The 26,118-nt window shown below is 50.8% G+C and overlaps 1 protein-coding gene across 4 annotated transcripts in view; it reads right to left on the reverse strand.

The window, feature by feature from the left end:
- The window catches only part of SEPTIN6 (septin 6), a 79,379-nt gene that overhangs the window by 8,597 nt on the left and 44,664 nt on the right, over positions 1 to 26,118 (reverse strand). For 2 of the 4 annotated variants that reach the window (XM_066356126.1, XM_066356125.1), the window contains exons 5-10: positions 23,518 to 23,679; positions 16,278 to 16,374; positions 15,019 to 15,187; positions 5,628 to 5,760; positions 3,261 to 3,451; positions 964 to 1,008 (exon numbers count right to left, since the gene is read on the reverse strand). In XM_066356126.1, the coding sequence (XP_066212223.1) occupies positions 1,005 to 1,008; positions 3,261 to 3,451; positions 5,628 to 5,760; positions 15,019 to 15,187; positions 16,278 to 16,374; positions 23,518 to 23,679 (756 nt within the window). In that variant the 3' untranslated portion in view covers positions 964 to 1,004. Of the gene's footprint in view, positions 1 to 963; positions 1,009 to 2,259; positions 2,433 to 3,260; positions 3,452 to 5,627; positions 5,761 to 15,018; positions 15,188 to 16,277; positions 16,375 to 23,517; positions 23,680 to 26,118 lie in introns of those variants that run through there. The other 2 variants (XM_066356123.1, XM_066356124.1) reach the window with 2 other exon arrangements.

The following is a 26,118-nucleotide window of genomic DNA, read 5'->3' on the forward strand; positions in this document are numbered from 1 at the left end:
ATAGCCAAAGGGAATTTGAGAATTTGAATAGTTGTGGTAAGAAATAGCCACCAGGGGGAAACAGAGGAACAAGTTCTGTTTAGCTTGGAACTATCTGAAACCTGGGAGTCCATGCCACTGTGAGAATTGCAGGACAGGGCTGCTGAACCCAACAGTCGCCCTCCTCACTACAGTTTAGTTTATTTCGAAAGTAATGATTAAGGCTCTTTAAGAAAAAAATGGCCAGCCTGACCAGGCGGTGGTGCAGTGAATAGAGTGTAGCACTGGGTCGCAGAGGACCCAGGTTTGAAACCCCGAGGTCACTGGCTTGAGCGCGGGCTCACCAGCTTGAGTGCAGGGGTCACTACATTGAGCATGGGATCATAGACATGACCCCATGGTCACTGGCTTGAGCCCAAAGGTCGCTGGCTTGATCCCAAACTGGCTTGAGTAAGGGGTCACTCGCTGTGCTGTAGACCCCCAGTCAAGGCACACATGAGAAAGCAATCAATGAACAACTAAGGAGCTGCAACAAAGAACTGATGCTTCTCATCTCCCTCCCTTCCTGTCTGTCCGTCCCTATCTGTCCCTTTCTCTGACTCTGTCTCTGTCAAAAGAATAAAAAAAAAGGAAAGAAAGAAAGAAAGAAGAAAAGAGAGGAAGAAAGAAAGAAAGAAAGAAAGAAAGAAAGAAAGAAAGAAAGAGCCAGAACTGAGCCTCCAATATTGATCCACCGATGCTACCCAGCTGTTCCAGCAGCAGACATCTGAAAATACCCCGTTTTTAATCAGGCAGCAAACATTCCACATGTATGCTTAAAATCACACCAGACTATTTCTCAATATTCTAAGTCACAAGAGGAAACCAGCTAGGACAACAAAGCAGCTTCTTTTAGGATTAGATATGTGTGTTGAGGAGGTTGGGATTTGGGGAGATGTGTTCTAGAAGCCACTGCCAGTTCTATTTAGAGTTAATAAAGCTTACCGGGACCCTGGGTCTCATGCAGCATGCAGCAAACAGCAGAGTTAACTGTAAAACAGTAAGATCTGATGAAGGTGGAGTGAGCTTGAGGAGAAACCAAATATTATGAGTTCACACAAACAATGAAGAGTTAGAGGTCAAAGGAGATATTAGGGGGAGTAAGAAGGGAAGAGGGGAGGGTGGGCTGGTAGGGACCCCGATACACAGGTCCTCTTTCTTAACCTCTTTAAGGGCAGCCAAAGGAAATTCTCAGTATGTGACAACTACATCCAACCACCATCTCTCAAGAGAAAATGCCACTATCACTTCTACCCTTCTACCCCATCACCGCCATCATCACTATGGGACCAGAGTGACACAGGTCTCATGATAGGTCTTACAGAAATCAGCTACCTTTGAAAGGAATTATAGTAGAATCCCAGGCCTGGGGCCACTTACGCATCTGGAAGTATGAAACAGAACAGTCTATTTTGTCAGGCTCTTATTGCTAATTTGAGGTGCCACATGCCAGTAAGGTTGTCACCCACTCAGAATTGGAAAAGGGTACTGTCACCAACCCCAAATACTCCTGGAGACTGGAAAGATGATCTTCTCACTGGGGTTGGGGAAGGGAATCAAGTCATCTGAAGCAACTGGGAGCAAACCTGGTCTGGGAGAAACTTCCACTGACATCAAAGTCGAGAATGTTTAGTTTAGTGTCTGTCAGTGGGGTCCGAACAGTGAATTTTCTAATTCCTGCAAGCAGGTTGTGAAACTAGCCCAGGGCTGAGTTAATAAAACCGCAGGGCTATGAAGGCAGCAGGTTAGAGCTGGAAGACAAATTTAGACTTTTCTGATCTTAAAAACAGGAATCCATTCCTGCTGGCTCAGCTAACACACCATGAGAGATCAGTTAATACACAGTGTTTCCAAAGGGCCTTTTTTTTCCCCCCTGATGGCTAGTTCCAAATAATACCAGAAAGAGTGAATTAGTGAATTTGACATATAGTTTTATGGTTCAGTAACATAAATATCTAGACTATTTGGTGAAAAAGTTCAAATTATACTTTTGAATAAAGAATAATGGGATTGCAAAACTGAGTGCCTTCAAATATAAAATATTTTAATACTGTACAAAAGTCACTGTTTCATTCCTAATTGATAAAGCCAGGCACAGGGGAAAAGACATTTCCTGCTTCTGGCAAGTATTCAATAGTTGAGTCAGGAACAAGTGGCTAAGAACAGAGTGCAGTGACCATGGACATCTTTCAGATCCTCAGGCCCCTTCAGTAAGGACATTGCCTACCACTCCATTGGAGGGCTTCCCGCGTCACCGCACAGACAACTACAGAGCACAAAGGACCACGGGGTTCTGTCCTGCTGTTGGAGAGGTCCTGTGAGAAATGCTTCTCTCTTCTCTGATTCTGGGATGAGGAATGGGTTGGGTCTGGATAACTGGCCCACGCGGTAACCACGAACCCACGCTCTCCTGCCTTACCAGATACCAGGGGAGAGAGAGATTGTAAAATCACTCCCCCGGTTGAGGATGGAGCACCTGGAGTGCACCAGCAGCTGAGGGCTTCCCACCAGGTTCCCCGTACCCCCGGCTGGGAACAGCGGCAGTCAAGAGGATAGACAGCAAAGGGTGAGGAGTCCGAACTGGGCTACAGCCGTCAGCAGCAGCAGCTGGGCCTGCTGCCAGCAGCTAGTGAGAACTGAAGCGGAGAGGGGCTCGGCGGCACGGAGAGGCAGGTGCCGCAGGTGGGGAGCAGCGGGCAGGTGGGGAGCAGCGGGCAGGCCGGGAAGCCCCGCGGGCAGGCCGGGAAGCCCAGTGGGCAGGTGGGGAGCAGCGGGCAGGCCGGGAAGCCCCGGGGGCTCCAGCCTCTCAGGGAGACAGCGCGCCCAGAGGCTTCTGCACTTCTCTCTCCCACTGTCCTTTTTGTTCATCTCTTTCTTATAACTTTGCAGCTCTCATCGTTTGCTCCCCTCGTCTTTCTACCCTCTCACATTCCTTTTGCTTTCCATTTCACGTTCCTTCCTTTCCTGTCCTTCCCCTCCCTCTCCTTCTGCCGGAGTTTGCAGGACTTCATTAAGCAGGCTCAACAGAGGGCTGGGCCTCCAGGGTCTACCCTCAGTTCCCGAAGTTCAGGAAACCTGAATGTCCCACGGGGACACTGAATCCAGTGACAGGTCCCCAAGGCAGGCCAGTGGCCCACAGCCACCTCTGCGCACCACCCCGCAGCCCGGCAGCCTCCAGGCCGTGCCCTGAGGGGGGAAGCAGGGGCAGAAGGAAGCCCCACCCAGCGCAGCCTCCCACTTACTTTTTCTTCTCTTTGTCCCTTTTCAGAGTCTGGGAGCCTCCAGCCTGGGAGCCCTGGGACTGAAGCAGCTCAGCCGCTGCCTTTCTCTGTTTGAAAGCGTTTATTTCATCATCCAGGGTTTTCTTCTTATCCTCCAGCTTCTTCTTTTCGTCCTGGTGCAGCTTCTTCAGACGGTCAAACTTCTCGTGCAGCTGGTAAGAAAGCACGGAGTTTGGGGGGAGTGCCCCGTGGGCAGCTCCCAGCCCAGCCTAGCCCAGGGGACAGGGGACTGGCAAGGTTGCGGCCCTGCAGGACTCCAGGACCTTAGGCGACATTTCTGCCCGAGAGCTATGATGGCACCGTGTTCTCGATAGTCCCCTTCTGCCTTTTTACCTCGAAGTTTCTGCTCCTGAATATGGTCAGGGAACCATGCATTCTGCTTAACCAAATATTCTATTTCAAAGAGTTTCCAGACATGGTTAGTAATAATATCAGTGATAATAGTATAGCATTTATTGAGTGCTTACTGTAGGCCAGGCGCTGACTTTTATAAGCACTTTATATGTATACTGCTCACAAAAATTAGGGGATATTTTATCGCTTCATATTCATTTTGAAATATCCCCTAATTTTTGTGAGCAGTATATTAAGTCATTTAATTGTCACAACACTCCTATGAGGTAGATTCTGTTATTATCCATATTTTATGGGGAAACAGAAGGTGAGAGAAGTTAAAGAATTTGCCCAACCAGGGCCCATCCATTCTGTAGAGGGTTATACAATGGGATCCCCCTACAAGTTAGAGGTTCCTGCTGTTTCTGGTCCCCTCCAATCTGGGAGAGGCACCATGGACCACAGAGCTAACTTCAGCAATGCCAAACCTGGTCAAAGGAAGTACTTGTTCTTGGACATGAAAAGAGAATTTTTAAAGTTTTAAAAAATGGAATGAGTGTGGAGACCTCAGCCTTGACTAAGGGAGGCGTACCCAGCCCTGAATGGGGCCAGAGACCAGCAGGAATGTCTTGGACTGTCATTGTGGAAGTGGATGCAGAGGACCAGGTGGTGACAAAGTGGAATGTGACCAACTGTCCGGAACAGCAAGAGCAGACCAAGCATCATTTTACTTCTTTCGAGGCTTCAGGAGACAATTTAGTAATCTGCAGCGCTTGTAGCATACCGTGAAGCGGGCCAGGTCTCTGGGTCCTAGAGGTATTTGGGGCCGCCACTTAGGGGTGGTGAAGGACAGACTTGCAGGGTAAGCCAGTTTTTTCTGGTCCCTCGGAGTAGGGTGGTGGAGGCACTACTTATCAGCTGCTTTCCCCTGGCTTTGTCCTTTGGCTTTTCATTCATTTCTGTTTGAGATCCCCTTACCTCTCCTCTTAAAAGTACCAGGTGACATTTTTGTTTTGAAATGTGAAACTGAAAAAAAAAAAAATCAATACCCTTGTCCTGAGCTTTGGAGAGTCACAGCGGATTACGGGGAAGGAGACTTGGGAAGTAACGGAGTGCCTCCCTTCGTCATGGCTTTCGAGGCCCAGAGGGGTGGAAGCGGTTGTTGAAGTGGTCGGAGCTGGAGCTGAGGTCGTGTAATGGGGTAGCAGTGAGCGAGCTGCTAGGGGCACCCGGACGCAGGTAGAGGGCTGACTGCACTCTGTCAGGCACGGCTTACGTAGAAAACCCAGAGGGACTGTCAAGCCTTAGTTTAAAAACTTGCTAGAGCTGCCCAGATGTTTCTTTAATGCCACCATGAAATGGAACAGAATATTCAAATGACTAGGGAAATGCCCTAGCTGTTACTGCTTTAGACTTCAACAAGGTACCCAGGACTGCCTTGCACCATCTTTCGCCATAGCCATCAGAGCAGTTGGGATGTGGCCCAACAGCCAAGACAGTCATCAACCGTCCCTTCTCAGCTGCGAACTCCCAGGAAGAGAGAAAAGAATCAGTTCGCACCTGACCTCAAGGGGTGGCGATGGAAATGTTCTACCGTGCTGTCCAATATGACAGCCACGAGGCACATGAGAATTAAGCATTTGAAATGTAGCTAATGTGACTGAGGAACTGAGTTTTAAAGTTTATTTAATTTTAGTTAATTTCAATTTAAATAGCCACATGTAGCTAGCGGCTACTATATGGACAGCGCTACTTTAGAGAATTGAGTAATGTGAACTGAGAAAACATCCCAGCCTTGGGGAATGAAGGATCAAGAAGACACAGATGTCGCCCAGCTTCTTCTGTGGCAGCCACAGCGGGGCTACAGATTCTGTGCCCCATTCCTGCCTGGAGGCTGCAAGACTCTGGCTGGCTGTGCTTTCGGGGCAGAAGCCCCGGCCTTGTCCAAGCTCAGCTTCCTTTCCCTTCTCGCCAAACACATAGGCTCATATTTACCTCTTTCTCTGCCTCTTTAAGTTCAGCTTCTTTCTCCTTGACTCTTTGGACAAACATCTGTCTCATCTCTTCTTCTTTTTTCTGGAGCTCTCCTAGGAACTCATTCCTTTTGGCCTCATACGTCTCCTGTAAACTGTGAACATGGTCAGGTTAATTCCCCTGCCTTTGGAATGGCTCCTATTTGATAGAAACTGGCCGCAAGAATCCTCCCTTCCCCAGTTTTGGGAGAGGTGTAAAAACAGAACCACAAAGCTGTAGGCAGCTGGGCTGGCATGTGACAGCAGAATTACAGGGCTGTTTGAGGTGACGGGTGAACTGGAGAGGTACTAGAACTAGGAATGACTTAGAACATCTGCTTCTATATTCCCATTTTATAGGTGAAGAAACAGGCCCAGAGAGGTGAGGCAACTTGGTCAAGACCACACAGTTAGTTAGAGGCACAGCTGGGACCAGAAGCTGGTTCTTTTGTCTTTTATTTTGGGCCTTCCCACTCCACTCTGCTGCTAGGTTCTGACTCTGAAACTGACCACATTTGTGAACCATTGCAATAAACAGTTGATGAGACTCCACCATGTGCTAGGCACAAGACTGAGTGACACTAATGCTGGTCACTCAATATCTAGAGCCAATAGCCTCTGTACCCGCCACTCAGGAACTCCCAGTCTAGTGGGAGATGCCTATGCTAAGTCTTGCTGCTGCCAGCCTGGACTTAGTTTTAAAGAAATAGGAGCCTTGGCTGGTTGGCTTAGTAGACAGAGCACCAGATTGGTGGATGGACATCCTAGGTTTGATCCCCAGTCGGGGCACAGTGAGAAACGACCATCTGCTTCTCTTCCCCTCCTTCTACCCCTTGCAGCCAGTGGCTTGGCTGATCTGAGCATCAGCCCCAGATGGGGGTTGCTGGGTGGATCCTTGTCAGGGGACATGAAATAATCTCCCTCCCTCCCTCTCACTTAAAAATAATTAATTAATTGATTTTAAAAGATAAATAAGAAGTATTCTGGTAAAAAAAAAAAAAAAGGAGGAAATATCCTCCAAAGAGAGCAGCATGTTATAAGGCACATGTGGACAGAGACTGGTATACTAGGGAGCCAGACCTAGTCTGACGGGGCTACAGTCTGCTGTGTGCTGCGGAGTGGTGAGAGCTCCAGTCCGCTGTGTGCCGCGGGGTGGTGAGAGCTCCAGTCCGCCGTGTGCTGCGGGGTGGTGAGTGCTACAGAGTCCGCTGTGTGCTGCGGGGTGGTGAGAGCTCCAGTCCGCCGTGTGCTGCGGGGTGGTGAGTGCTACAGAGTCCGCTGTGTGCTGCGGGGTGGTGAGAGCTCCAGTCCGCTGTGTGCTGCGGGGTGGTGAGAGCTCCAGTCCGCTGTGTGCTGCGGGGTGGTGAGAGCTACAGAGTCCGCTGTGTGCTGCGGGCTGGTGAGAGCTACAGAGTCCGCTGTGTGCTGCGGGGTGGTGAGAGCTACAGAGTCCGCTGTGTGCTGCGGGGTGGTGAGAGCTACAGAGTCCGCTGTGTGCTGCGGGGTGGTGAGTGCTACAGAGTCCGCTGTGTGCTGCGGGGTGGTGAGAGCTCCAGTCCGCTGTGTGCTGCGGGGTGGTGAGTGCTACAGAGTATGCTGTGTGCTGCGGGGTGGTGAGAGCTCCAGTCCGCCATGTGCTGCGGGGTGGTGAGTGCTACAGAGTCCGCTGTGTGCTGCGGGGTGGTGAGAGCTACAGAGTCCGCTGTGTGCTGCGGGGTGGTGAGAGCTACAGAGTCCGCTGTGTGCTGCGGGGTGGTGAGAGCTCCAGTCCACCGTGTGCTGCGGGGTGGTGAGAGCTCCAGTCCGCTGTGTGCTGCGGGGTGGTGAGTGCTACAGAGTATGCTGTGTGCTGCGGGGTGGTGAGAGCTCCAGTCCGCCATGTGCTGCGGGGTGGTGAGTGCTACAGAGTCCGCTGTGTGCTGCGGGGTGGTGAGAGCTACAGAGTCCGCTGTGTGCTGCGGGGTGGTGAGAGCTACAGAGTCCGCTGTGTGCTGCGGGGTGGTGAGAGCTACAGAGTCCGCTGTGTGCTGCGGGGTGGTGAGAGCTACAGAGTCAGCTGTGTGCTGCGGGGTGGTGAGAGCTACAGAGTCCGCTGTGTGCTGCGGGGTGGTGAGAACTACAGAGTATGCTGTGTGCTGCGGGGTGGTGAGAGCTACAGAGTATGCTGTGTGCTGCGGGGTGGTGAGAGCTACAGAGTATGCTGTGTGCTGCGGGGTGGTGAGAGCTACAGAGTCCGCCGTGTGCTGCGGGGTGGTGAGAGCTACAGAGTATGCTGTGTGCTGCGGGGTGGTGAGAGCTCCAGTCCGCCGTGTGCTGCGGGGTGGTGAGAGCTACAGAGTCCGCTGTGTGCTGCGGGGTGGTGAGAGCTACAGAGTCCGCTGTGTGCTGCGGGGTGGTGAGTGCTACAGAGTCCGCTGTGTGCTGCGGGGTGGTGAGAACTACAGAGTCCGCTGTGTGCTGCGGGGTGGTGAGAGCTCCAGTGCGCTGTGTGCTGCGGGGTGGTGAGAGCTACAGAGTCCGTCCGCTGTGTGCTGCGGGGTGGTGAGAGCTACAGAGTCCGCTGTGTGCTGCGGGGTGGTGAGTGCTACAGAGTCCGCTGTGTGCTGCGGGGTGGTGAGAACTACAGAGTCCGCCGTGTGCTGCGGGGTGGTGAGAGCTCCAGTGCGCTGTGTGCTGCGGGGTGGTGAGAGCTCCAGTCCGCTGTGTGCTGCGGGGTGGTGAGAGCTACAGAGTCCGCTGTGTGCTGCGGGGTGGTGAGAGCTACAGAGTCCGCTGTGTGCTGCGGGGTGGTGAGAGCTACAGAGTATGCTGTGTGCTGCGGGGTGGTGAGAGCTCCAGTCCGCCATGTGCTGCGGGGTGGTGAGTGCTACAGAGTCCGCTGTGTGCTGCGGGGTGGTGAGAGCTACAGAGTCCGCTGTGTGCTGCGGGGTGGTGAGAGCTACAGAGTCCGCTGTGTGCTGCGGGGTGGTGAGAGCTCCAGTCCACCGTGTGCTGCGGGGTGGTGAGAGCTCCAGTCCGCTGTGTGCTGCGGGGTGGTGAGTGCTACAGAGTATGCTGTGTGCTGCGGGGTGGTGAGAGCTCCAGTCCGCCATGTGCTGCGGGGTGGTGAGTGCTACAGAGTCCGCTGTGTGCTGCGGGGTGGTGAGAGCTACAGAGTCCGCTGTGTGCTGCGGGGTGGTGAGAGCTACAGAGTCCGCTGTGTGCTGCGGGGTGGTGAGAGCTACAGAGTCCGCTGTGTGCTGCGGGGTGGTGAGAGCTACAGAGTCCGCTGTGTGCTGCGGGGTGGTGAGAGCTCCAGTCCGCCATGTGCTGCGGGGTGGTGAGTGCTACAGAGTCCGCTGTGTGCTGCGGGGTGGTGAGAGCTACAGAGTCCGCTGTGTGCTGCGGGGTGGTGAGAGCTACAGAGTCCGCTGTGTGCTGCGGGGTGGTGAGAGCTACAGAGTCCGCTGTGTGCTGCGGGGTGGTGAGAGCTACAGAGTCCGCTGTGTGCTGCGGGGTGGTGAGTGCTACAGAGTCCGCTGTGTGCTGCGGGGTGGTGAGAACTACAGAGTATGCTGTGTGCTGCGGGGTGGTGAGAGCTACAGAGTATGCTGTGTGCTGCGGGGTGGTGAGAGCTACAGAGTATGCTGTGTGCTGCGGGGTGGTGAGAGCTACAGAGTCCGCCGTGTGCTGCGGGGTGGTGAGAGCTACAGAGTATGCTGTGTGCTGCGGGGTGGTGAGAGCTCCAGTCCGCCGTGTGCTGCGGGGTGGTGAGAGCTACAGAGTCCGCTGTGTGCTGCGGGGTGGTGAGAGCTACAGAGTCCGCTGTGTGCTGCGGGGTGGTGAGTGCTACAGAGTCCGCTGTGTGCTGCGGGGTGGTGAGAACTACAGAGTCCGCTGTGTGCTGCGGGGTGGTGAGAGCTCCAGTCCGCTGTGTGCTGCGGAGTGGTGAGAGCTACAGAGTATGCTGTGTGCTGCGGGGTGGTGAGAGCTCCAGTCCGCTGTGTGCTGCGGAGTGGTGAGAGCTACAGAGTCCGCCGTGTGCTGCGGGGTGGTGAGAGCTACAGAGTCCGCCGTGTGCTGCGGGGTGGTGAGTGCTACAGAGTATGCTGTGTGCTGCGGGGTGGTGAGAGCTACAGAGTCCGTCCGCTGTGTGCTGCGGGGTGGTGAGAGCTACAGAGTCCGTCCGCTGTGTGCTGCGGGGTGGTGAGAGCTCCAGTGCGCTGTGTGCTGCGGGGTGGTGAGAGCTCCAGTGCGCTGTGTGCTGCGGGGTGGTGAGAGCTACAGAGTCCGTCCGCTGTGTGCTGCGGGGTGGTGAGAGCTACAGAGTCCGCTGTGTGCTGCGGGGTGGTGAGTGCTACAGAGTCCGCTGTGTGCTGCGGGGTGGTGAGAACTACAGAGTCCGCCGTGTGCTGCGGGGTGGTGAGAGCTCCAGTGCGCTGTGTGCTGCGGGGTGGTGAGAGCTCCAGTCCGCTGTGTGCTGCGGGGTGGTGAGAGCTACAGAGTCCGCTGTGTGCTGCGGGGTGGTGAGAGCTACAGAGTCCGCTGTGTGCTGCGGGGTGGTGAGAGCTACAGAGTATGCTGTGTGCTGCGGGGTGGTGAGTGCTACAGAGTCCGCTGTGTGCTGCGGGGTGGTGAGAGCTACAGAGTCCGCCGTGTGCTGCGGGGTGGTGAGTGCTACAGAGTCCGCTGTGTGCTGCGGGGTGGTGAGTGCTACAGAGTCCGCTGTGTGCTGCGGGGTGGTGAGAGCTACAGAGTATGCTGTGTGCTGCGGGGTGGTGAGTGCTACAGAGTCCGCTGTGTGCTGCGGGGTGGTGAGAGCTACAGAGTCCGCCGTGTGCTGCGGGGTGGTGAGTGCTACAGAGTCCGCCGTGTGCTGCGGGGTGGTGAGAGCTACAGAGTCCGCTGTGTGCTGCGGGGTGGTGAGAGCTACAGAGTCCGCTGTGTGCTGCGGGGTGGTGAGTGCTACAGAGTCCGCTGTGTGCTGCGGGGTGGTGAGAACTACAGAGTATGCTGTGTGCTGCGGGGTGGTGAGAGCTACAGAGTATGCTGTGTGCTGCGGGGTGGTGAGAGCTACAGAGTATGCTGTGTGCTGCGGGGTGGTGAGAGCTACAGAGTATGCTGTGTGCTGCGGGGTGGTGAGAGCTCCAGTCCGCCGTGTGCTGCGGGGTGGTGAGAGCTACAGAGTCCGCTGTGTGCTGCGGGGTGGTGAGAGCTACAGAGTATGCTGTGTGCTGCGGGGTGGTGAGAGCTCCAGTCCGCCGTGTGCTGCGGGGTGGTGAGAGCTACAGAGTCCGCTGTGTGCTGCGGGGTGGTGAGAGCTACAGAGTCCGCTGTGTGCTGCGGGGTGGTGAGAGCTACAGAGTCCGCTGTGTGCTGCGGGGTGGTGAGAGCTACAGAGTATGCTGTGTGCTGCGGGGTGGTGAGAGCTCCAGTCCGCTGTGTGCTGCGGGGTGGTGAGAGCTCCAGTCCGCTGTGTGCTGCGGGGTGGTGAGAGCTCAAGTCCGCCGTGTGCTGCGGGGTGGTGAGTGCTACAGAGTATGCTGTGTGCTGCGGGGTGGTGAGAGCTACAGAGTATGCTGTGTGCTGCGGGGTGGTGAGAGCTCCAGTCCGCTGTGTGCTGCGGGGTGGTGAGAGCTCAAGTCCGCCGTGTGCTGCGGGGTGGTGAGAGCTACAGAGTCCGCTGTGTGCTGCGGGGTGGTGAGAGCTACAGAGTATGCTGTGTGCTGCGGAGTGGTGAGAGCTCCAGTCCGCCATGTGCTGCGGGGTGGTGAGAACTACAGAGTCCGCTGTGTGCTGCGGGGTGCTGAGAGCTCCAGTCTGCCTTGTGCTGCGGGGTGGTGAGAGCTACAGAGTCCGCTGTGTGCTGCGGGGTGGTGAGAGCTCCAGTCCGCCGTGTGCTGCGGGGTGGTGAGAGCTACAGAGTATGCTGTGTGCTGCGGGGTGGTGAGAGCTCCAGTCCGCTGTGTGCTGCGGAGTGGTGAGAGCTACAGAGTCCGCCGTGTGCTGCGGGGTGGTGAGAGCTCCAGTCCGCCGTGTGCTGCGGGGTGGTGAGAACTACAGTCTGCTGTGTGCTGTGGAGCCAGGCCCAGTCTGACAGAGCTACAGAGCCTGCTGGATGCTGTGGAGTGGTGGGAGGTGTGGTCCCTGAGTCTGGCAAGAGAGAGCAGTCATTGGATGTCATATTAGACTTGGACATTTATCCACTCTAAGGTTTTAAGCAAACCTGACTTGATCCAATTTTAAAATGAGAAAGACAACTCTGGCTGTTGCATAAAGTGGTGTTTTTCTTTTCCTTTTCAAATTATAGTTATTGATTTTAGTAGGGGGAGAGAGAGAAAGAAATAGAGAGAGAAAGAGAGAGAGAGGTACGATGATCTGTCCCTGCATGTGCCCTGACCGGGATCGAACCAGCAACCTCTCTGTGCTTCAGGACAGTGCTCTAACTGAGCCATCCAATCAGGGCTAAAGTGGTGTTTTGCAACCACCAGTCCATGAATTGGTCTGCCAGAAGTTTCATGCTGGTCTGTGAAAGAGTTAAACACCCTGATGTTGTATGGAGATTATAGACCTAATGATCTTAGGTGAATTAATTTATGCTCAGGATCATTTCTGCCTTAGTGGTCCCTGGAATAATTCTCCTATTTTCACTGGTCCCCAAATGTAAGGTTGAAAACCAATTGCATTAAGGACAGACTTTCCAACAATCCAAGTAAAAAATGACAAGATCTTCATGTTAAGAGCTGGTTGGCTCAGTGGTAGAGCGGCGGCTCAGCATGTGGATGTCCTGGGTTCGATTTCCGACTAGGGCACACAGGAGAAGTGCCCATCTGCTTCTCTACCTCTCCCCCTCTTGCTTCTCTCTCTATCTCTCTCTTCTCCTCCCCTCCTGCAGCGATGGCTCTAGTGGAGCAAGTTGGCCTCTAGCGCTGAAGATGTCTCCATGGCCTCTGCCTCAAGAGCTAAAAAATGGTTCTGGTTACAATGGAGCAAGGGACCCAGATGGGCAGAGCATCGCCCCCTAGTGGCCTTTCCGGGTGGGTCCCTTTTGGGGCACATGCGGAAGTCTGTCTCTGCCTCACCTTGTCTCACTAAATTAAAAAAAATAAAGAGAGCTGGTAAGGAATGGAGGACCTGAGGGTCAGTAAGGAAAGCAGAAATCCCAGGACCTGGGAGGACTCAAAGATTATTTCAGTTTTTTGGGCTTGGGCAACAAGCTGAGTGGTGGTACCACGAGCTGTGACATGGAACATTGGCAAAGAAGTATGGTTCAGAGGGAAGAAGGTAACTTAAATTTTAGACAACCCGAGTTTCAAGTGTGTCACCTCTGGAATGTCTGAGCGAAAACATCCAGTATGCAGTTAAATCAATGGGTTTGGAGCTCAAATGTAAGATTTCAGCTTAGGAGCCATCTATCTCTAGGTGGTAATGAGGGCTGCGATAAAAGGAACAAACAGCTGCAAAGAGAATAGAGAGTGAAAAGAGCAGAGACCTAGGAAAGAATCCTGGGGCACCACATTTAAAAGAACCAGGTGAAGAAATGTGCCTGCCACCCTGGCTGACTGGCTCAGTGGTCGACCGCTGGCCCAGTGTGTGGCTGTCCGAGTTCAATTCCCCAATCAGGGCACACAGGAAAAGCGACCATCTGCTTCTCCACCCTTCCCCCCTCCTTCTCTCTTCTCCTCTTCTCCTTCCACAGCCATGGCTTGATTGGTTCAAGCACATCAGCACCGGGTGCTGAAGATGGCTCCGCAGAGCCTTTGCCTCAGGTGCTAAAAATAGGTTGGGTGCGAGCATAGCCCCAGATAGACAGAGCATCGGCCCCAGATGGGGGTCACTGGGTGAATCCCAGTTAGGGCCCATGCAGGAGCCTGTCTCTTTATGTCCCCTCCTCTCAATTGGAAAAGAAGAAAAATTTAAAAAAAGGAATGAGCCTGCCTACAAAGCTGAGAAGGAATAGCAAGAGAGATGGGACTAAAACCAGCCAGACCAGTGGTAGAAAAGCCAAAGGCAGAAAGAACTTCAGGAAGGAGACATCAAAGAAGGGTATCAAAAGGTGAGATTACAAAAAAAGAAAGATGGGAGTTAGAGGCCACGCTGTAATTGGTCATGAGTGTGTGTTTGTTGACCCTGGAAGGAGGCACTACAGTGGTGTTGGGGTCAGAAGCCAATAAACACAGAGCAAAGTTTTCTCTTTTCTGTCAGTCAAACTTCTTGACAGGGCAGAGGCTGGTGGGGAGGAGGGGGTAGGGGTGAGTTTCTTTAGGCTGCGAATATTTGCATGCGGCACAGGGAGGAGACAGCAGAGGAGTGCAGAGAGTGAAGGCGCAGGTAACAGGTGGTCAGGATGGAGCAAGGCGCGGGGGAGGGCGCTAGAAGAACAGGCAGAGGCACACCTCCTCCTCCACAGATGCAGAGTGAAGCTGGCGGAGGGAAGGGTAGAGAAAGCCATGAAGGCACCCACTGGAGCGACAAGCACGCCTTGCTCCAGCCCCAGGAGCTCCAGGGGTCCCTGTCCATGAAGGGGATTGAGTCTGCCCCTCTGGAACCAGGCAGCCCCGACAGTCTGTGTTTTGCCCCAGGCTGGGTTTCCACCGTGAGCAGTGCGAGCAGGTACTGCGGCTCTCAAAGGTCGTCTGACAGCCTTCTCAGCCCACACGCCTCCCCTCACTTGCTTATTAAGGCCTGACATTTCCTGAAAAGAGACTCAGTCCTGGTAAAGGGCACCACATGGCCATCTAAAATGTGAGGCTTTATCAGACATCATGCATACAGACCAGACACTTATACTTGGCGCACTGCTCCTTTTAGCAGAGTAAACTGCTTTCAGAAAGTTCATCTTCTCCGGAAGCATCTTAGATTCTGATTTAAGAAGTATGTCAATGACTATTAATATCCTGTTGGCAAAACAAACCTTGCACTTGACAGTGAATGAAGAGCCTAAAGTTCATCAGTGCATGTACAATGACTGTTGCCTGATCCCGTCTGGTCTTGATCATGGGCAGGAGGGTAAAGAACACACTGGACACCAGACAGAACAGCAGGAGTCTGATGAAGACAGTGAGGCAGAGGACAGAAACAAATGCCACAGTGGGAAGAAGGCCCCAGCTCAGGCCCCCTCCGGGATAGCTGGCTGTAGCTGCCGGGAATGCGCACTTGGAGCAGTGAGACCCTTGGCCTTGCTGGGCCTCTGGGCCTTCTTCCCGGCCCAGTGTTTACCAAGACCGCCTGGCCACAGCTCCCAGGGGAAGGCAGAAAGGGACTGACAGGTGAAACTGGCCAGCGGCTGAGTCCTGCTGCTCCTGGTCGCCTCACTCCCTTGTGGAGGCTCCAGGATAAGGTTTCCACACCCCCGGGGCTGGCTGGGCGGAGCCGGGCTGGGTTGGCTGGGATACCTGAAGGGCTTGCTGTCGGGGTCAGTGTCCTTGAAGCCCATCTCCTCCAGCTTGCAGCGGCGGTACAGCTCATAGTGCCGGCTGTGGGTCTGCTCCCTGAGGTCCTCCATGTTGACCCGAATCAGCATCTCCCGCAGCTTCACGAAGTCACAGTGGGCCTCGTTTTCAACTGAAGAGCAGGGTTAGGGGATTGAAAGGATATCGAAAGGAACACCAGAAAGAGCAGAAATGGTGAAACGAGAGGCAAAATGTCTTGCAGCCACATCGCCTTTCGATTTGTATATAGAGCCTGCAAATTTGCCTTTTGGTTTTTTTTTTAATCGATATGGAAAATGAAAAGTTACAAGAATGACAGTAATACCAAAAAAAAAAAAAAAAAAAAAAACAAAGAAAAAAAAACCACACAGCAATACCATTAAAAAAAAATCCACGAAAACATTCAGTAACATCTCAACCCCAATTCACCAATTAGACATCCCGGAAGTGTTTGCCCCCATCGCTTTTAGGACAACGGGGCGCGCATATTCAGCCACCTGTTTGGTGAGTATTTGTGGAATCTCAGTTCCCAGTTTTGTATGAGGCACTGAGAATTCAGAAATGAAGCTATGGAGTCTTGCCTTCAGAAGTTTAGTGGAAGAATAGATTAAAAATAGACAAATACAACATGATGCAAAAATTACAGAAAGAAAAGTATATAACCGAGGTGCAATGAAAGCCCAGAAGAGGGAAGCCCAAGACCTCGTCGGAGACTGAACATTTTACCAGAGAGGTAACTGCTAAGATGACTCTTGAAGGAAGACAGGAATTTACCAGGCAGAGGAAGGAATAGTTTTTACCAGGTCTCAGTGAAGTGGGGCAGATTATATAGCTAGGAAGTTGTAGGGTTAGGATTGTAATCTAGGTCATCTAAACCAGAGGCAAAGGTCATAACTAGCTGTCAACTCCTAGTTGTGGCACCTTAGTTGTTCATTGATTGTTTCTAATACGTGCCTTGACGGGGGGGAGGGGGCAGCTAAGCCAGTGACCCCTTGCTCAAGCCAGTGGCCTTGGGCTTCAAGTCAGTGACCTTTGGGCTCAAGTACATATGTTTTTTTAGGAGAGCTTTCTATATTAGAGACAAAGAGAGCCTGCTCATGGCAAGCCCAAGCTGAAAGAGTCGAGACTGGGAACAAATTAAGGACTGGTCACACAGTGGCTGGTGTCAAGCAGAGACAGACAGAAGGAGCGCCCTTCTCCCTGTCTCCCGGAGACTCACTCACCCTGCACCGTGCCCCAAGGGTACTGCCGGCCCCTCACCATCTTGTCGCCTACCATGACTTCTTCTGTGCTGCCAACGACAGCAAAAGGCAGGTGGGCCTGAAACGGAAGGCAAACAAAGCCTCAGACTCCAGGAGAAAGGCAGAGCTCCCACAATATACAACTGCTGCTCATCTCCTGGGCCTCAGACCCTCGTGCTGCAGTGTCCCTCACTGTTGTCAACATCAAGAGGCATTTCTTAAACTCCCTAGCTGCCTGGAGATAAGAAGCTTAGTCTAGGCTTCAGCTGTTCAGAGATTCACAATAAAAGGTAACAATGAACGGCCGAATGCATAGGGAACAAAGATAGAAAATCAGATTAATAAGCGGACTCACAGAGTAGCTAGCTCTTCAGTATTCACAGCTACTGAGGGCACGAGCCTTTGGAAGGTGGGTGAGTAGGATGAGGAAGGCTGTGTGGGGATCGAGAGGCTAACTAACAGGCGTACTGGGATCCATAGGCCTTGCCCCCGCCCCATGGTGTGAGAGCCCCAAGAACAGGTGTGGACTGAAAGCACACTGCCGACTGAGGTGTGCGCTCCTGTTCTCATCCTTCCCTGGAGGGGAGCTCACACTGAACTCCTGAGCCTACAGGTCAAGTCCGTAAGCACTGATCCACATATCATGACTGTGCTGGGTTCTGTTTTAGGTGCTGTAAGGGAGACAAAAGCAATACAAGACATACTCCCTCCTCACCCTCTAGGAGCTTACAATCTTGTTGGGGAAGCTCAATTTTTATCCCTCAGACTGTATACGACAGAGTATGACCAAGGGCTCAAATATATGTTCTGGTGCACTGTACACAGTAGGTGCTTCATAAATACTGCTTGAATGGCAGTGGCAAGGTCATAGAAACTGCAGAGAGGAAAGAAAGACCAGGTATAAACAGGGGCCTGAGCTTGGTGCTTGCGGGGGTAATCAGGGCTGAGGCCTGGCTCATGAAGGCTGTGTGGGTCAGAGAAAAGGCAGCTGCCCCCAGTTCACGGTATGGGGCCTGGGAAAGTGCCTTTCGGCAGCGAGCTGGCCAGGTCATAAGTGCTGAGTGACCATGGGCCAAATGGAACTGCTGATTAAGTATAGTTTACAAACCAGGTGATACTGGGCCGGGCTTTACCCGAAAGGACTTTACAAGCACAAGTAAAAAGTCCACTGGAGCTTTCTTAGCCTGCCTGGCAAAACAGGCTTCAATCGCACGTATTTTCATCCATTGCCTCAATATTCCATTCTAAAAGTATTTACGGAGCTCCTGCTAGACATTAAAAAGAATACAACATTGAACAAGGTCGGCGCCTGCGCACAGAGAGTGCACAGTCTGGTAAGGGAGAGACATGCCAACAACGATAATACAGTAGGGTCTAGATTATAAACAGAGGCTCAAGGGCTGAAGGAACACAGAGCAGGTAACTTCATGGGAAGTCAAAGTGGGCTTCACAGAGTGGGCAGCAGCATTTATACTAACAGTATTGTGGCTATAGAACTAATATTAGCAGAAGCAATTCACTTCACTCTCTCTACTCCATACCAGGTGTTCTATATTGCATTATCTCATTGGCTCTTCATAACAATGTTTGAGGTAGGTATTTTTATTATCCCATTTTACAGAAGAGAAAACTGAGGTTTGGAAGGCTAAGTGACCTACCAGCAGCACACAGTAGTAAGGGGCAGAGTAAGAGGTGGAATACAGGTCTCTCTGACTTAAAAGGCCAGGGTGGACTGGTTGTGCAAAGTCAGGTAATAAGAGGCACTTCAATTCTAGGAAACCCACCACAAATGTGTTTTGTTTGTTTAATCTGTGCACTGATCTCACAACCAATCCTTCCTCTCCATTCTCTTCTAACTGTGCACCCCAAGAATGTTGTTCAGAATGAAAAACACAGGACTTCATCAGGAGCTCAGCTCCAGGGCCTCTGCTAATGTCCCCAGGTGCTTGGCCATCTAGCAAAGAGGTGCTCAGAATATCATCTTGGTTCACCCCCTCCCCCTCCACTGACCATCCCTGAAAGAGGGACACAGGAAAGAGGGAAAGAGAAGGTTATGGATGTGGAAGGTGGGGAAGGGGTAGAGGTAAGAAATGTTTCATCAGTCCTAGAAGGGGGATGAATGATCAAGAGGGTCATTGGGCTTGTGACACATGCGGCATTAGGGGGACAGTGACATCTCAAAAACTCTGCCCAGTGGTCAGAGATCTCTGAGCTCTGCCATCTAGCTTTGCTGAGGGGTCATCTGGGCACAATTCGTTCCTACTCAGGGACCTAAGACATGTCGGGGGCCTCCAATTCACCCTCAAACACTTTCCGGTCCAATGTTGCCCTTCCTGCAGAGACCACAAAGCTTTGGCCACATGACACAAAAAAGCCAGGGGCAGCGATGGCAAAGGGCTGGATGAAGGGCCAGACTGAGGGAGGAGGTGAGAAAGAGAAACTGCATTGCATCATTCTCATATGTCCTGGGCTCTCAACTGAATGTGATGGAGGAAGAGGCTGTGTGAAGTGGGAGGTATTTCTCTCGGCTCAAGAGAAACAAAGAAAAAAAAGAGAGAATCAAAGCATAAAAAATATCAGGATTCCCTTAGGCCTATTATTTTTATCTCCAAAGGACATTGTTAGGCTGGCCTGTGGTGGTGCAGTGGATACAGCATCAACCTGAAATGCTGAGGTTGCTGGTTCGGAACCCCGGGCTTGCCCAGTTCAAGGCAGATATGAGAAGCAATTATTATGTGTTGATGCTTCTCGCTCCTCCCCCATCACTTTTATCTCTCTCTCTCTCTCTCTCCTCTCTCTAAAGCCAATAATAAAATCTTTAAAAAAAAGGACGTTGTTAGAACAGGGTTACTTGCTTCCCCTCTTCCTGAAAACTGCTGTCATGTTATCCCCTTATTCCAAATCACACAGCCCAGGCAGTTCCAGAGGGCTCCAGAGACCTCCCACGGCCCACTCCCGTGCAACTGGCATCAAAGTCTGTTCTGATAAGTATGTGCAAGGATATAATCTCCCAATGCTCCCCGGCAGATTTCTCTGGATTCTCACAACAGTCCTACAGGGCAGTTATTATCAACCCCATTCATAATGTGGGAGAGTTGGCATACAGAAAGATTAAATGAGTTTCCCTGGTCCTTAACTCTTGTGCCCAAATCTTCCCAGGGAGTACCAAGGACACCGTGCTTGAGATGCCAACCTCCTCCAGTCACCCGGGACGGCCTGTACCCTGCCTCCTGGCTAAATGGCATTTGCTGGAAGCCTGCTAACCATGAACTGCAAGCAATCTTGGGGACAGGCTCTGGCCCTCCTTCTGCTGCTCTTTAGAGACTGATGACTATGACAACCAGAATGGAGTCAAGAGCAGAGAGAAGGTACCCTCTGCCATCATACCTCGAGGGGTGACACTGGTATGTGTGGGCCCAGGGAGGGAACTCTGAGAGATGCAAGACAGTGCAGCAGCATGCAGCAGCAGACTCCTCAGGGGAGTCTGTGCAACTCTCTCACCCGGAAGACCTCTGATGAGGCACTCCCAGAGGTCACATGCCCCAGTCTCAGAAACTAGAGATAGCTTCTAGCTTCCTCTTGTGAGTCTAATGCCAGATTCACTACCTTTCCTGTCTCATGTCTACCTTAAATTCCTCTCGGTGCATTTCAAAGTGTTTGATGATCTACCCTGGCTGGATAGCTCTGGTGGTTAGAGCAACAGCCCAAAGTGCAGAAGTTGCCGGTTCGATCCCTGGTCAGGGCACATACAGGAACAAATTGATGTTGTCTCTTTCTTTCTCCCTTCCTCTCTGGCTAAAATCAATAAATAAAAATTAAAAAAAAAAACAAAAACTTAAAATAAATAAATAAAGTGATGATCCAACTGGCATGAATTATTCTATTCTGGTTCCGCTACATCCATTATACTTAGGGAGGGTAGATAAACGTTCCCCTCAGCCCAGTGAAATCGAGACTGTCGGGCCCCTCTCTTCTCACCTGACAATATCCCATGTGGTTGTGGCTTTCTCCCAATGCTGAACAGTGTCTCCCAGGCGAGCTGCTGGTTATGCTTGCCCCATCTCAGGCTCCTACTGGTGACTGAATAAGAGAATGGCAAGATTCTCTCAAGTCAACCCTAGGTGATTCCCACAAAAGCATGTGCCAACAAGGGAAATGGCACTGCTGCCTCAGAAGAAGGAACAGGCTTGTGCCTGTGGGTCTCCTTGTGGCCCTATGAGTCACCCATGTGATCGAATGCCTTTAGGGGGTCAAACTCAAGACCTCACAGGAAGTCAATCAAGTGAGCCAAGTAAAGTAATTGGACCTATTGCCTGGTCCCCAGTCATGGTTTGAGCAGCTCAAACAATATTTAATTTGAACAACACAGCAATTTTTAGTATTAAAGTCTACAGCATTGAGAGTTATGGGTTGAGAGTTATGCCACAAGATCTCTCACTCCCTCGTCTTGCCCATTCAATTTGAAATCAGGGTTTTCAGAGCTACCCATTCGTCAAGGGGGAAGCTGAGACCTCATTATTTTCATTTCCTGCCATGAAAATCCTTAGTGGTGAGTGGCGGGAGGGCTGTACAGTCTTCTCCACTTAGGCAAGAGGTTTCTTCCACTCTTCTAATCCGCTTCCCATGATAAGCGGCTGGGGTGACTGAGGCTGTGGGGCTGGAGTCAAATCCAGAATTGAAATACCAGCACCCATTCCTCCTACCACCCAAGCCCAGATCTCTGATGATGCAGTTTCATAGACCATGGCTTGTCCAAAGACCCTGTGGACTTCTGACACAGTTGTGACGGTGGCGGACAGGTGAAGGAACCCTGTGTGTGCATTTTATAACGGCGACTCCCTATCCTGTCCACCACTGCAACACATATAACACGTAGTACTGGCATGCATGCCCCTGGAGTCCAGGCCCACTAACCGGAAGCCAACCCTCTCTTTCCCACTCAGAAAATCATGGTGGAATGCCAGGGAATGAATGATGAGTGATGTTTTTTTATAAGGATAACTAACCCTTAATCCACTAAACTACCAGTTATGAGAAAGAAAAAAAAAAAAATCACGATGTCATGTACAGCATAACAAAATAATCAATATTATATTAATAACTTTGTATGGTCAGATGGTTACTAGACTTATGGAGGTGATCACGTCATAAGGAATATATATGTCGAATCACTATGTATGTTGTACATGTGAAACTACCGTATTTCTTCATGTATAAGACGCACCCTCTTTCAAAAAATTTGGGGTCTAAATACTGGGTGCGTCTTATACAGTGGTTGTAGTTTTTTTACTTGCATTTCCTGCTTGTTTGAGCTTGCTGAAGAGTTGTATGAATTTTATGATGCATAAAACTTGAATTCAATAATTTTATGTAATACAATTGTTTTCAAATTTTGGGCCCCAAAATTAAGGTGTGTCTTATACAAGGGAGCGTCTTATACATGGGGAAATACGGTAATATACTTGAATTTTGAAAATGGAAAAATACTTAGTTTTTCAAAGTGAAATACTGGCAAACTTCGGACTACTGTAAGACCAGACCCCAAATCCTTTCACAGCCCAAACAGTGTTGGTGAGAACTGCTGCTTCCAAGCACAGGAAGTTTCCAACCTTGAGTTTGCGCCTGCCCTCGGTCCAAACAGGAGGACGGAGCTGAGCTGAGAGCACAGGCCAGAATGACTGTCATCCTGACCCACAAAGCAGGGAGATGTAGTGCCGCGTGCCACCTGGAGATTTCTGAGAACTCTCATCCCCTCGCCACCCTTAGCAAAGCAAACTGCAAGCCTGAACGTTGCCTGGTGACTTAGGGAATTCAAGTTTGAAACTATCCCTGCGGCCCTATATTCTGAGGTGACAGGCGCCTCCAGACATCAGTGCCAGTGACACCAAATAATGCTTCTCTCTAGGGTCCCATTTTTCTGCAGGCTACAACCCTTTCAGCTTTTCTCATTGTAACAGAGCCTGGTTCCCATTCAAACATTCTGGCTTCTTGAGAGAATAAACACTAATCTTTTTTTTTTTTTTAATTTACGACTGGTCATAGGTATAACTTCACCTAGCATAATACACATTGCTGTCCTCTTGGGCCAGACTTGTCAAAGAGGATGAGGGGCTTCTAGTAGCAAATATATCTCGGATGTACTGATAGGCAGGAGGTCAGGCGAGACCGTGACTGGCTGCCCCACTACGCTGATTGGTCTGCCGGTTCACAGAGGTGGCGGCTGCTGCTGTAATGATAACTTACGGGGCAGCGGCAGCAGGAAAGTTTCTAAAAATTGCTTTTATTACAAGGCTTTCCTGAGTTTGGCGATATCCAGGCATTATGTCATTAGGAAAAAACGGGTGCCTTTCAGTAGAAAAAAAGAAATCTGTTCCCAAAGCAGAGGCTTTCTGAAAGCTTCTAGCTGTCTCCTTGAATCATAACATTGAAGATTTCACAGCAACAGCATCAACACATTGGAAAGAAGCATGAGGAGGTTTGAGTCCTTGCCTTCTTCATCACATTCCTCTAGTGGGAGGGAGTGCGGGATGAGTGGCAAGATGGCAAGTCGTGTTTTTTTTTTGTTTTTTTTTTTTGATTCATTCACACTTAATAAACCAAAGCATAACCCTGAAACTTAAAAAAAATAACATTCCTCTAGTCACCAGAAAAATTGGAGGCCATATATCATTTTTCCTCCCAGAGGCAGAGGGCTTGATTATCTAAGTACAGATTATCCTTGAGTGTCCAAAGCCAGCCAACTTTGTTCAGCCTTTCCTTCTTTCACTGCATCAATTGTCGTGGCATTGTTTTGGTCAGAGACAGAGAATCTTGGCATTCTCAGCAGTCCCCTGGGGGCTACCTGGCATAGACCAGAGCCGCATCAGAGAGGAGGGTGGAAGGACAGGTCTGAATCCCTCCACCTGACGCCAGACTCTTCCTGGAGTCAGCTTTTCCCTCTTTCAGTCTTTGGCTATTAAATCTCTGCACCCCTGAGGCTTTGAAGCAGCCACCACTAGAAAACAGGAGCTGCTTCGTTCTAGATGGTCTCTCCCCAACACCTGAGACTCAGATAACCAAGAATCGATTACACTAAAATGGGTGGTGAAGATGTCTGACAGCTGTTTGGTCAAAGAAGAAGAAGAAGAAGAAGAAGAAGAACAACAACAACAACAACAACAACGACAACGACAAGAAAGGGCAAACGGCCAGCACACAGAACCCCTGTGCTCCCCCCACTCACGTTCATGGTTGCGTTGATCTCTGCCACTGACTCGTCATCTGTAGGAAACTGGTAGATCTGGACTCCATTGCTGACAAGCTCGCTGGTGATTTTGATTTTGAACTTTGCTAGCTCATTCTTAGAAATGGAATCTGCTTTGGCAATGATGGGAATTATGTTCACCTAAGGAAGGGAGGAGCAGAGTGGGAACATGATTGGCAATCTACAACTACAATAGCAGCACAGCTCAGGACTTTCACCAGCAGCCATAGGGGCAGCTCAACCCAGCGCTCTAGGACTGGCCACCTCTGTAGCCAAATCGTAATATAATCAATGACAATGAGTGCTTACCAAGTGCTGGGCACTGAAGTAAGTGCTTCACACAGACTAACACAATCCTGACAGTAACCCTCCCAAGAGGCATCATTATCACTATTATACCAATGAGAAACTGAGGCATAAAGAGGTTAAATAATTTGTCCAAGGCCACAGAGCAGGTAAGTAGCAGAACTGGGATCCAAATCCAAGTTTAGCTTTATGTCTAACCCCACAGTCTTAACCATGAGCTGTCTACCAGCTCACATCCAAATTGATGAGCTGTGTGATATCTTTGTGTGTGTGTGTGTGTGTGTGATATTTTAATACCAAGGTCACTGCTCTGGTAATTTCAAGTAGAAAGATGACAGTTGGAAATCTGTGGTTGACAAGGGGAAAGATAGCCACTCCTTGCTAACAGTAAACTGTCCCAACCCATCCAGTGCATGCTAGCACCAGCCAGCATGACAGAGACCCACAGGGCATGGCAGGACAGGGAGGCCACATGGAGCTCAGTGAACATACACACCTGGACCTCCCTCTGGCAGCAAGCCTTGAGGAATCAGCCCAGTTAGATGAAGACCCTCTCAGTTACCAATTTGATCTCAGACATATTAAAAAAGAGCTATGCTGCCCAAGTCTCATAATTTCTGAATGAAGAAAGCAAGCATAGTCCTGGCTGGGCAGCTCAGTTGGTTAGAATATCAATCTGATACGCCAGGATTGCAGGTTCAATCCACGGTCAAGACACATACAAAAACAACCAATGAATGCAGAAATAACTGGAACAACAAATCGATGTTTCTCTCTCTCTCTGAAATAAATAAATAAAATTTTAAATAAAAAAAAAGTAAGATGCCTGACCAGGCGTGGCACAGTGGATAGAGTGTTGGACTGGGACGTGGAAGACCCAGGTTCGAGACCCCGAGGTCACCAGCTTGAGTGCGGGCTCATCTGGTTTGAGCAAAGCTCACCAGGTTGAGCCCAAGGTCGCTGGCTCGAGCAAGAGGTCACTAGGTCTGCTGTAGTCTCCCCCCATCAAGGCACATATGAGAAAGCAATCAATGAACAACTAAGGTGTCGCAACAAAGAATTGATGTTTCTCATCTCTCTCCTTTCCTGTCTGTCTGTCCCTATCTGTCCCTCTGTCTGACTCTGTCACAAAAGAAAAAAAAAAGGAAGAAAAAAAGTCTGCTCAGGCAGTGACACAGTGGATACAGCGTCAGCCTGGGATGCTAAGGACCAAGGTTCAAAACCCTGAGGTCACAGCCTGAGCGCATGGTCACCGGCTTGAGCATGGGATCATAGATGTGATCCCATGGTCCCTGGCTTGAAGCCCAAGGTTGCTGGCTTGAGCAAGGGGTCACTCACTCTGCTGTAGCCCCCCGGTCAAGGCACATATGATACAGCAATCAATGAACAACTAAGGTGCCGCAACAAAGAATTGATGCTTCTCATCTCTTTCCCCTCCTGTCTGTCTGTTCCTCTCTTTCTCTCTCTCGCTAAAAAAAAAAAAAAAAAAAAAAAAAAAAAACACAAAAAAAACAAAAAACAAGCATAAATGCCTAATTTCAAACAGCAACTTCTGCCCCCAACTTCAAGCCATCTGAACCTTGATCCTTAAAATTCCTCCAGAAATGAACAAGGCTTTTACTGGCAGATGATAAACTTGAAATGCACATGGTTTAGTGGACAGAGCACCCCCAAGCTCAGGTTCACAAAGAGAACACAGTCACTCCTGCCAGCAGCTTCTATGGGGCGCAGACAGTGCTGCGGCCCTGAAAAGAGATCTGCAAGGGGTTCTGGGAGCTGTAGGCTTGGAAGGCAAATTTTGCCTCCTTTGTACTTGCCTCAGGAGAGCCTCTAAAGACTGATATCACTCAGGGTTTCAGGTGTCAGGGCAAGGGGACATTGGTCTGTGGAGGCACCTTTTTTGAAATCTTTTTTGGGAGGGTTGGGGGTTTCCCCAAAGCCCTTGCCAAGGGCGAACGGCAGGCAGAGACAATTCTCCTCATTGCTTTTCATCCCGTCTCCATCGGCGCGTTATAAACATATGCCAAAGGCTGTTTACTTAACCTGCCCACTCACCAGGCCACCAGCCGTGAGGCGCTCTGCTGCCCTATGAGGGGCGTGCAGGGTGTGGCGACATTTCCAGAGCAGTCCGTTAGTCATGGGCAGTGAGCTCATGGCTGTGAAAAATGAAAAATTGCTTCTATTTTCATTATAGCTGAAATTCAGCTTTTATAGCGGAAGTGCTACTAAATAACTGCACATACAGGGTGGGGCAAAAGGAGATTTTACAGTTCG

The sequence above is a fragment of the Saccopteryx leptura genome, chromosome X (assembly GCF_036850995.1).
Source record: "Saccopteryx leptura isolate mSacLep1 chromosome X, mSacLep1_pri_phased_curated, whole genome shotgun sequence".
In the NCBI taxonomy this organism is placed as follows: Eukaryota; Metazoa; Chordata; class Mammalia; order Chiroptera; family Emballonuridae; genus Saccopteryx; species Saccopteryx leptura.